Source organism: Syngnathoides biaculeatus, chromosome 16 (genome assembly GCF_019802595.1).
Source record: "Syngnathoides biaculeatus isolate LvHL_M chromosome 16, ASM1980259v1, whole genome shotgun sequence".
Lineage (NCBI taxonomy): Eukaryota > Metazoa > Chordata > Actinopteri > Syngnathiformes > Syngnathidae > Syngnathoides > Syngnathoides biaculeatus.
The window spans coordinates 18,359,692-18,371,745 of NC_084655.1; the positions used below are offsets into that span (position 1 = coordinate 18,359,692).

At 41.6% G+C, this 12,054-nt stretch overlaps 1 protein-coding gene across 4 annotated transcripts in view; it reads left to right on the top strand.

Moving 5' to 3' along the window:
- Window positions 1-1,668: 1,668 nt before the first annotated feature.
- cacnb1 (calcium channel, voltage-dependent, beta 1 subunit) overlaps window positions 1,669-12,054 on the top strand; it is a 40,781-nt gene continuing 30,395 nt past the window's right edge. The window contains exons 1-2 of one of the 4 annotated variants that reach the window (XM_061845431.1): window positions 1,669-1,979; window positions 8,037-8,123. In XM_061845431.1, coding sequence (XP_061701415.1) covers window positions 1,890-1,979; window positions 8,037-8,123 — 177 coding nt within the window. In that variant the 5' untranslated portion in view covers window positions 1,669-1,889. Of the gene's footprint in view, window positions 1,980-8,036; window positions 8,124-11,543; window positions 12,046-12,054 lie in introns of those variants that run through there. The other 3 variants (XM_061845434.1, XM_061845433.1, XM_061845432.1) reach the window with 3 other exon arrangements.

Here is a 12,054-nt window from a genome sequence, read left to right on the forward strand (position 1 = left end):
ATCCCTATAAATAGTGGGCCTCCACTGTATTTCCACCAGTTTCTCTTTTATAGAGTGCTATTTTCCCTCATTAGAATACATCCATCCATCTATCTATCCATCCATTTTCTTAGCTCCTTATCCTCACTAGGGTCGCAGGGAGTGCCGGAGCCTATCCCAGCTGTCAACGGGCAGGAGGGGGGGGGGTACACCCTGAACTGGTTGCCAGCCAATCGCACGGCACATTGAGACAAACAACCGTACACACAATCACACTTACGGGCAATTTAGTATGTCCAATTAATGCATGTTTTTGAGATGTTGGAGGAAACCCACGCAGGCACGGGGGAGAACATGCAAACTCCACACAGGCGGGGCTGGGATCGAACCCGGGTCCTCAGAACTGTGAGGCCAACGCTTTACCAGCTGATTCTCTGTGATACCCGTCTATTGATGTATTTATTCATTTTTACTGGTTAGAATAAATATATATTAGATTAGAACATTAGACATTAGAATACACACTGCACCTATTTCTGGGGGAAGAGTGGTACGCATTACTGACATTTCCATTCATTTCAATGGGAAAAGATGATTTGAGATACGGTATTTCGAGTGAGGGGCGTGGCCAAGGAACTAATTCAACTCAATCTTAAATCACCACTCTTTGCATAACTAAGGATGAAATGATGCAGGTGTACCTCACATTGTGGCCAGCTCAATTTATGATTGTGAGCTATGCCCCCCCCCCCCCCCAAAAAAAAAAAAAATGTTGTTCCATTCAGGAACATCATGTTATGTCGATTACATTTTTATCGACATGTGTACAGATATTAATGTTACTACTGCCGTATATTACCGCTACCTGTTGTGCTTGCGTGGTCTTCCCCATCACTGTGGAGCGGCGGGGCGGAGGCCGTTCGGTTCCCATCTGGAGAGAGAAACCACATCACAAGCACAAACAGGACACCGGAAGTTAGAGTTACGCCGAGCTGAAATAAAAGCATAAAACGAGTGCTAACCGTCACGCGCTTTCTTTTCTATTGTAATTTATATCTTCAAAATTAATAAGTAGTATTGTTGGACGTGGGACCCGAACATACGACAGTGTGAGGTGTGTGTGTGTGTGCTAACATGTCATCCACAATGCCATCTAAATTTAAAGCAATATAAAATAAAAACAACAAAATGCACAATAGATATTCAGAGTTAAAATAAAAAGGCCTCGTCATAAATTAATTTGGTTAATAGAAAAACGAATAAAGGTTCATAGTTTCTAAAGAAAAAAGAAATAATCCAGTATTATTATATATAATAAAATATAGATTTCTTATGTAAAATATAATAAATATATATTATAATATATTTATATGTATAATAATTTGTTATATATACATATATAAAATACAGTAATAACAGTGTAGATTCTCAGGATTAAAAAAATACTCGTTACACATATTTTTGTTATATACTCGTAACACACAACTGCATGTACTACACAACTATTACACACCTTTATATGTATATGTTTATATGTAAAACAAAATTACAGCATAGTGTCGGATCGATGTTCATATTCCTGCTGTACGTACGAGTTGGTCCATCGCCACGCTTCGGCAGTTACTAGTTTGACTCTCATTTACTTTGAAAGGTATCAGCGGAAGTAGCGCGCAGTCGTCCGCTCGCTTGTCAGCACGGTGCTTCCCTTCCTCCTCTCCCGTCGGCAGGTTGGCGGCGAAGGCAGCTGTTGCCATTCCGCTCAGGCACTGGCGAGGCGAGCCTCTGACACGACAATGATGAGTCTGTGGACGCCGATGTAAGCACATCACGTCGTCCCCCCCCCCCGAAAAAAAAAGAAAAAAAAAAAAGAAAAAAAAATTGTGTTTGATAAAAGCCCGAAAGTTAAATCAATGGTCCAGAAAAGTAGTATGTCCAGGACGCCTTCCACCTCGACCCAGGAGATCCAAATGGACATGTTCGACCCCCATCCTCAATCACAGGTAAGGACAAGAGAGAATTTTGAAAGAAAAAAAAAACATTTATGACGAACAATGAGGTTATTTATTCCTGTTTTATGGCAAGAAATGAAACGGTGCGTGAGATTAACAGGTTGTTCGACACTTGCTTGTGTGCTTTCACGCGCCGATTCGCTCGCGAGAATGCTTAACTTCCAATTTCCTGTCATATTTTCATATTCATATTCATTACGTGTGTTTTTTCATGGGAGCAGATGGGGATTGGTGGTTAATAAGGAGCGTTTGTGGACAGTGATGTGATAAGTGATGCGAGGACGTCCATTGGATGCAATGCAAAGCCACGCCTTTGTGTAACTACACACACAATACTGTGGCATTATTATAGAAAATGGACACCTAAAAGGACATTTTATGGCAGAGAAAATCATAAAAAATCTGGAAAAAAAACAAAAAAACAAAATGGGGGCCACTTCATTAGCTACACCTAATGCCTGTGCAAATATGATAATGCTCACTTTTGAAGTTGTGATTTCAGCTCTTTATTATTGTCATTATTATTATTAAGTGTTTCCACTGAAAAATAAGATAAACAACAAGGTAAACAACTAGAAATAATAATTACTACTACAAATAATAATATAGTTTATATCTTTTACAGTCGAAATAAATGTTTCAATAATTTTTGAATGCCAATACAAAATAGGAGCAAAAAAAACAATATTTAACACAACTAAAAAGAAAATTAATAAAAATGCAACAATAGATGTGTGCAAATATGATAACGCTCACTTTTGAAGTTGTAATTTCAGCTCTTTATTATTGTTATTATTATCAAGTGCTTCCATTAAAAAATGAAGACAAACGACAAAGGTCAACTCCGAGGAATAGTAATAATCACGACTACAAATAATATAATTTATATTTGTACTGTTGAAACAAATGTTTCAATCATTTTAAAATGCCAATAAAAATAGGAGCAGAAAAAAATATTTAACATAACTAAAAAGAAAAAAAATGCAACAATGAAAATGTGCAAATATGATAATGCTCACTTTTGCAGTTGTAATTTTAGCTCTTTATTATTGTCATTATTATTATTATCAAGTGCTTCCATTGAAAAATTAAGACAAATGACAAAGGTCAACTCCGAGGAATAGTAATAATCACTACTACAAATAATAATATAGATTATATTTTTACTGTTAAAATAAATGTTTCAATCATTTTAAAATGCCAAGAAAAATAGGAGTAGAAAAAAACAATAATTAGCACAATTAAAAAGAAAATTAAAAAAATGCAACAATGAATATGTGCAAATATGATAATGCTCACTTTTGAAGTTGTAATTTCAGCTCTTTATTATTGTCATTATTATTATTAAGTGTTTCAATTGAAAAATTAAGACAAACAACAAAGGTCGACTACGAGAAATAATTACTACAACAAAAGAATAATATAGTTTATATTTTTACTGTTGAAATAAACGTTTCAATAATTTTTGAAAATAGGAGCAGAAAAAAAAACAATAGTTAACACAACTAAAAATAAAATGAAAAAACTGCAACTATGAATATTTGGGATTGTATAATAAATGTTTCAATATTTTTACAGAAAAAAATTATCTTGGCTGTAATGATAGCATCAATAATAATGGTAAAAAACGTTTTATTTTGTTGTTGAAAATTTACAAGTCAATCAAAATAAACATTTTTTTAATGGGGAATAATGAGGTTAGGACCTCTGGTCGGACGCAAAAATAGTCCATTTCCACGCTGCTTATCCTCACAATGATCGCAATAGTTCCGGAGCCTATCCCAGCTAAAGTTGGGCGAAAGGTGGAGTACACCCTAAACGGGTCGCCTGTCAGTCGCAGGGCACATATCGAGACCATCGCTGAGCGGGAATCGATCCCGCGCTGCCCACACCATCAGTGACCCTTGCATAAATAGTAATTGTAACATATTTTAAGGGATTTTATATAATTATGTGTGCTGTGCATACAAATCCAATATAAAGTGTTTGAAAATAACATGAGCGCATCATTTAATCTCATTTAATTGAATCATCTCTCTGATCAGATCCCACTTAGATCACAGATTGTGCAAGTTTACCTCATATTTGGCGGCGTGAGTGTGTTTTGCTTCCATTTTTTGCTTCTATTGTTGAGAGTGTTGATGCTCTTCACTTTCTCATCGGTGTCATTTCACAGCGGCCAGAAATAAGCCGTGCCTTCCTTTTCGGGCGATGGAGTGTGGGAACACAATATAACACAACGGTGTGGTGTTTTCTTTTTTTTGGGGAGCGGGGGGGGCATGGAGGGGTGAAAAAATGGAACAAAGACACCCACGCTGAGCACACTCATTGTCTCTCCACATGCAGAAAGTGAAATCAACGCTTCCAACCATGCCTTCACTCCCACTCTTTGTCCTCTCAGCCCTCTCAAAGTTCTCTGTGTTCCGGGAAACTTGAACTTCGGTGTCAACTTGAGTCCGATGTCACCCAAAAAAATGAAATAAATACAAATGTTATGAGACACAGAAAAGATCCCTAAATATTCCAAAAAGAGTCAGATGCTAAGTGATCATTTGCTTCAACTTTGCATCCAACAAGTTTGAGGTCACGAAAACCCCAAACTGTACTCATTTGACACATTAAGATGAAATTTGGGAGTACGGGGAACCAACATTTTTTCGAGATATTTCATCCATTTTTTATGCTTTGACATGTGACCGCTGACTTGAGGTGTGAGTGCTGTGTGGTGGCAGTGAACTCAACGCAAATCACTTCACAATAAACAAAAAAAAAAGCTAACAGCTGTTTATTGTCACTTCCAGTTGAAGTTTACTGTTGAAAAAAAAACCTTAATGCTGATGCTAATTACTATCTATGCCATATTTGAAAACAAACAGACAACATAACTACTCATATTCACAAATTCCTCATTCTTTGCAAAGAACTACTCATATTAGCGCTGTACTGATGAGCTGTAACATCAGTCTGTCTGTCTTATACGACGCTCAGGCGAGCACACCGGGAAGAGCAGTACCATGGCTCTTCAATTGATGCTATGTGACTAAAAACCTGCTTATTTAGTTTTCCATCCATCCATTTTCTTTGTTGCTTATCCTCACGAGGGTCGCAAGGAGTGCTGGAGCCTAACCCAGCTGTCAACGGGCAGGAGGCGGGGTACACCCTGAACTGGTTGCTAGCTTATCGCAACGTACATTGAGACAAACAGCCGCACTCACAATCACACCTCGGGGCAATTTAGAGTATCCAATTAATGTTGCATGTTTTGGGGATGTGGGAGGTAACCGGGGTGCCCACCCGGAGAAAACCCACGCAGGCACAGGGAGGACATGCAAACTCCACACAAGCGGGACCTGGATCGAACCCGGGACCTCAGAACTGTGAGGCCAACGCTGTTTATTATTATTTTATTTTTTCTCTCATTCCAATGGCCAATCAAAACTGCTGAAGTTCTGCTTTTGAAACTCAAAAATAAAGAAATTAATTACTCAAGTTAGCAATTCAACACAAAATCATTTGATCTTCAAAACTCAAAAATTTGACCCGGGTGGCTATTTTGTGCCCGGTGCCCATCCAAACAATCAGAATTATAGGAATTCCGTCAAACTGCGATGAAACTAATCAAATCGATTTAAAGATATCAACCAGGGGCCAGGAAATTACATTTCCCCTTCTCCGTTTCCACTTCAATACACACACCCCTTGCTCTCTTCCTTTTTAATTATACACTACTTTTAATCTGATGGGACGTTCACCAACAGGAAGCCCCTGCGCTTCCTGTCGCTGGCATTTCCCTGGCCTTTTCTTCGCTTCCCCTCCCTACTGACAAGGAGCCACGCCATCTTTCCTTCCCAGCACCCGCATACATTTTTTTTTAATACCAGCACCCTCCTAAAAATCCAGGGGGGGGGGGGGGAGAGACTTAATGGATATTTTACAGTTCAGCTGTATTTAACATTACTTTTGTATTATTTATAATTATTGTAATCTTAAAGAACTTTTAAAACTTTTGGGACATTTTTTTATTTAACTTTTATATCCAATGAATTTAATTCAGTCAATATATAAGAATAGTCCCCCCCCCCCACATTTAAGTGCAGTGTTAATGTTCATAATGTTGCAGTGGCTTACAAAATTCATCACGTCGTAATTCTTCTTCTACACTGCAGTGAAGTGATCTTGTCCTTCAATATGGGTGGACTGGAACCTAACTTCTGTAATAAATGAGGAATTAATGTCATTGTCATTGTCTCAAAAGTCAAAGTACTATTTTTTATTATATAAGTAGTATTTTCGGGCCAATTAAATCAATTGGGTAATCACCCGTGGTTGTTAATCAGTTATAAGGGGTTTGCATTTTTTTTTAAACCATAAATACAGATGAGCGGCACGGGGGATCAGCTGGTAAAGCGTTGGCCTCTCAATTCTGAGGTCCCGGGTTCGATCCAGGACCCGCCTGTGTGGAGTTTGAATGTTCTCCCTGTGCCTGCGTGGGTTTCCCCCCCACATCCCATAAACATGCAACATTAATTGGACACTCTAAATTGCCCATAGGCGTGTTTGTGAGTGCGGCTGTTTGTCTCGATGTTGCCTGCGATTGGTTGGCGACCAGTTCAGGGTCTACCCCGCCTCCTGCCCGGTGACAGCTGGGATAGGCTCCAGCACTCCCATGACCCTTGTGAGGATAAGCGGCAAAGAAAATGGATGGATGGATGGATGGGTTTGGATTTGAATAGATGACTTTCCATTTGCTTTGACTAAAATACTTGTTTTGGACTTGGACAAAAGGACTTTGTCCAATGACTTAAGAGTCACATGACTTGAAAGTTGAGCTAGGTTTAAACTGGACTAAACGGCTTTAGATCTGAGTTCGACTTGGGGCCAATGACTTAAAGCTCATTTCAAATTGGAACAATTAACTTAGAATGTGAATTGTGTTTAGAACTCGACTAAATGACTACAGACCTTTTTTAGACCTTGAGCTAGGATTTGGATGAAGTAATTTAAGACCTGGCCTAGAATTGGACAAAATGACTAAGGACTTGCGGCTAATGAGTAAAGACTTGCTCCAAAATTACTCTACACTTAAAATTACAATTATTATTAAATTAGTGATTAGTTAGGTTCTTAGCGAGACGAAATTACTTAAGGCACACCATGGTAAATGACGAGGATTTACAACTTGTAACTGAAGACTTTAGCCCTGAGACTTTAGCGCTCTGGTTTCCTCCCACATCCCAAAAACATGTAACGTTATTTGGAGACTCTAAATTGCCCCTAGTTGTGATTGTCCGGCAACCAGTTCAGGGTGTACCGTTCACAGCTGGGATAGGCTCCAGCACTCCGGCGACCCTCGTGAAGATAAGCGGCTAAGAAAATGGTTGGATGGATGATTTATTTGTATCTGCTAAACATGTAAAATAAGCGTGATCCTGTCCTGATGTAATAACAAGGTAATGCACATGCATTGGACACTCTATTAGGTATACCTGCAGAGTCAAAAAGGTAACAATGCTTAGCTTTGACTGACACTGTTAGAGGTACTCGTTGTGTAGTATGCGTATTTTTGTGGTTGTAGTGGTATCGAAGAGCAGCGCATCATACCGAGATCTGTTTCTAATGTGTAATTCGAGTGTCTGATGCGCGCGTAACAGAAGCGCACATCAGTGTTCGGCGGTGCGTTCTGTTCCGGCGCGGCGGCGGCGACGAAGAAGAAAAACAGGCCGTCGCCACGCAAACGTGATTAGCCGGCATTGCGTAACCATGGCGATGCAGCCAGGGGTGGGCTCCTAATGTAATGAGTGGCCTCTGCCCAACCCGGACAGAACCAATTTGGCAGAGGTCCGCCAATCTGATTAGAGGGTTACAATGGAACATGAAAAATGAGGAGTCGCCGGAGTTGTTCGTGAAGTGTGTGTGTGTGCCCACAGCGGCCGGTCAAGGCTTTTAGAATGATCTGTTAAGATAAACGACTGTACGGGGGCAAACTTGTTTTCTTTTTCTTTTGTTTTTTTTTCCCAAACCCACACCCACCCACCTCTCTCTCTTCAGGGCAAGTACGCCAAGAGGAAGAGCCGCTTCAAACGCTCCGATGGAAGCACTTCTTCCGACACCACGTCCAACAGCTTCGTCCGACAGGTAGCATCCATCCCGCTTCTTCGGCGCAGGGTGTCAAACTCGAGGTCCGCGGGCCAAATCGGGCCGTTACGGTCACTTCCGGATGGCCCCTGCCGTTGTTTTTCCTCGTCTTTTGTTCAGACCTACAGTTGAAGCCAGAGGTTTACATACACTGTGCAAAAGCACATTTTTTTTTTGTCTCACTGTCGGAAGTCAAATAAGAATAAATCTCTCCTGTTTTAGGTCCGTCAGGATCGCTAAAATTATTTAATTTAGTTAAATGCACAGCTAGTGAGACATAATGACAGAATTTCTTAGAGAATTTTATATTATTTTCTTAGAGGTGAAACGATTACACACACACACACGCTAAAGAACATGGGGAAGCCCAGATGATGAGGTCATGGCTTTGGAAGCTCCTGATAGCTAAACTAACAAGTGAGCTAATTGACGGCACACCTGGGGATGCATTTAAGGCCACATCTCAAGCACTCTTCCACCTTGTTTGAAATGATGTCAAAATAAAAAGAAATCGGCCGGAAAAAGAATCGTGGCGCTCCACAAATCTGGCTCATCCTTGGGTGCAATTTCAGATGCTCGAAGATGCCACATATCCTGTGGTCTGATGAAATTAAAGTGGAGTTTTTCAACGAATAATTTGGGATTTTGATCAAATGAAGTTTCACAGTGAGTTGCCAGTTTCTTTTGCATGCACATGACTTCCCATCTTTTAATTTGAAAAACACTCCTGCCAAGAAGCCGGTATACGCCCTGCAGGTTTGATACATTCACCTCATTTTTCCATTTCTCTTTGCTCAAAGTGAGGCCCCATATAGGCGTTAGTCTCGCACACACCTACGCAAGAGCATACGTATTCATCGACGCACACATGCACAGAATCACACAATCAACCGTCGGCGGGAGCCGGCTGGTGTACCGGGGCCGGGTTTCTATGGCAACCGGGCCTCTGAATCTCCCCGCGCTCGCAGCCACAGTGGGATGGAGATGCAAGGGAGACGGCGCTTCGATGGCGCTCTGTTTGCGCGCGTGGGCGCCACCGCGGCCTACGTGTTTGCGTAGCCTCGTTCGCGCATCAAGTTAAACAAAAACACGATGAAGATGACTGTCTGCCGCGGGCGCTGGCGATGTGTGCCGGGCTTTTCCTGAGCAATGACGGTGTAGATGGAAGGGGACGTGATTTTTGCACAACTGTTACACTGATGATAGTATCAAAACAGCCACATTCATATAGGCCTAAGGCTCAGTTTATTTAAAGACCCATTAAAAGGAATTCTGAGGTTTATTTCTCAACACAATAGAAATGCATGTTTGAAGATCATTTCGTGCATGGAGCCAGAACTCTGTAATTCAGTTTTTCACCATTTCCATTTTCCAGATTTTTTGGGGGGTGTGTGTGTGTGTGTGGCTAAAACAGGTCCGGTAACGCACTGGCATGAGAAGCTCAGCTGCCCAGTCATGTTGTTGTTGGGCAACCTGCATGAGTCAGTCCTCCCCCACTAAAAGATATCATTTGTGCCGGAACCGTGTGCAGTTAGCTAGATAGCGTTGCCAACACTCCCAAAGTTTAGCGGTGTCGGTATTTAAAAATTCTCAAGTGTTATGCATATTGTGTTAAGCTAAAAGTTGTTGCGATATAACTAGCAGGAAGTATGTGCTCAAATAACTTTCTGTCATATAGTCTGAGCACGACGTGGAACAATGTGTGCTGCTGTGTTCGGAAACGATCGCCTTTCACTGAAGTATCTTTGTTATGTGGACCTGCAGACCGATACAACAACAAGCGGAAAAGTCTGCCACCAGTTTGCGATGTTAGCTATGGGAGAGTGTTAGCTCGCAAGCTAACTTGTGGCTCGCGCCTCTCGTCTGGGCGTGGAAAGCCAAGAGACGACTCTTAGACTTTAAGCATATATATTTTCCTGGCAAAAACATGACGTGTAGAGACATAAGAAGGATCGAATACATAGTGGTATTTGCTACCTGACAGTTCAGTGGTGAACTGTAAATACATTGTACACCCCAAGTCCCACCACTTCAAGCTGATTATTAATTGCATTCAATATTTATCCATGGTTGCTAGCTGACATGTTCTGCGTCCACTTACAAAATGGCTGTGAACAGAGAGGACTCAGTTTGAGAGCCGCTGGTCTAAAGGGTTGTGTGGTGCTGTTGCCAGTGTTGACATATGAATCTCAGCAGCGTTCCAGTTGCTGTAGAGTCTGACCAACTGGTGGCTCACCATTCTTACACCCGCGCCTGCTAAGTGTGTTGTCATCAACTACAGGTGGCTTTAGATAGGGTCACAGGTTCCCCTCTAGTGGACACAAGTGGACACCCACCCCTTCTTTAATTAGTGAAGGACAAGTAATCTGTTTGACCAAATTAATTCAGAATTTGATCTGGAGAGGAAGATTTTCACTATGTGCTTTTAAACCGCCACTGGAATAAGATCAGATGAGACTGGATTTGGATCTAGCAAAAATGTCTCAGAACTGGAACTGGTTTTGAATGTGAACTATAAGATTAGCTTTAGACAGGACCCAAATAGACTTGGACAGCATGACATAAGACTTGAAATTGAATTCTCAAGTCAATAAAATCCAAGTTTTACATTTGGATTTGAATAGATGACTTTCTATCTGCTTTGACTAAAATACCTGGCACTTGTTTTGGACTTGGATAAGAGGACTTTGGACTAGGGCCTAAAGACTTAAGACTCACTTTAGATTCGGGCCAGAAGATCCAATATTTGTTCTAGACTTGAGAAACATGACTTGAAAGTTGAGCTAGGTTTAAACTGGACTAAATGGCTTTAGATCTGCTTTCGACTTGGGCCCAATGATTAAAAGCCTATTTCAAATTGGAACAATTAACTTGGAACGTGAGCTGGTTTTAGAACTTGACTGAATGTCTGTAGACCTTGAGCTAAGATTTGGATTAAGTGATTTAATACCTGCCCTAGAATTGGACACAATGACTAGGGACTTGGGCCTAATGAGTAAAGACTTGCTCTAGGAACTTGAGTTGGGTTTGGATCAAGACTAAATAACTGAAGACATAATTACTCTGCACTTAAGATTACAGTTGTTATTATGAAATTAGTTAGGTTACGAGCTAGACGAAATTACTTTTGGCACACCATGGTAAATGGTGTGGATTTACAACTTGTAACTAAAGTCTTAAGACCTACCACTTTAGCATTGTAACAGGTGTCTTTGGATCTTGACCAAAAGACTAAATTGGATCAAATGCTTTAGAAGAGCTTTATATTTGGGGAAAATGTCTCTAGACTTTGACTAGTGGTCTTTAGTCTCATGTCTGCAGAGGTGTCCATAGCCATTTGCTTCAAAGTGGTCCTGGACAAGGTTCTGTGCGCCCGTAAGAGATCGGCAGCGTCAGAATGAGTGAGTGAGCCACAGAGGGGAGGGGGGTTTCCCTGGGCACTGCGCCGTCCCGTCCCACGTCAGCTGGGGCATTGGGTGGCTGACGGCTGCATACCAAGCCTCCCGCTTGGCCCCAGCGCACTTACGTCCCTGTTCCTGCCGGGCCCGCGGCTAAATATATTTCCCCAGTTTGCAAATGTAGCACAAGTCCTGCAACCTGACCCCCGTCCCGCTGGCTCCAGTTCCCTTCCTTTACACAAGGTTCACGTTCCTTTGAGTTGTGGAGGTATACGGGAGCGGCGGGGTGGGCCTAAAAGGGTTTTGGAGGGTAAGAGAGCGTCTCATGGTTTTCTCTCACACACTGCACTATTTTCTGGATCTCTCTGCATATGTGCACATGTCGAGCTAACCAGACACGCTAGTTGGTACTTCACACACACAGACTGTGGACTAAGGCACTGCCCCCCGTGGGTCGGCTGTGGTGAGGAGAGTGTGGCAAAGGAGGCATGGAGAGGACTGAGCGGCTCCAGCGGCCCGTCGTGGTAAGAGGA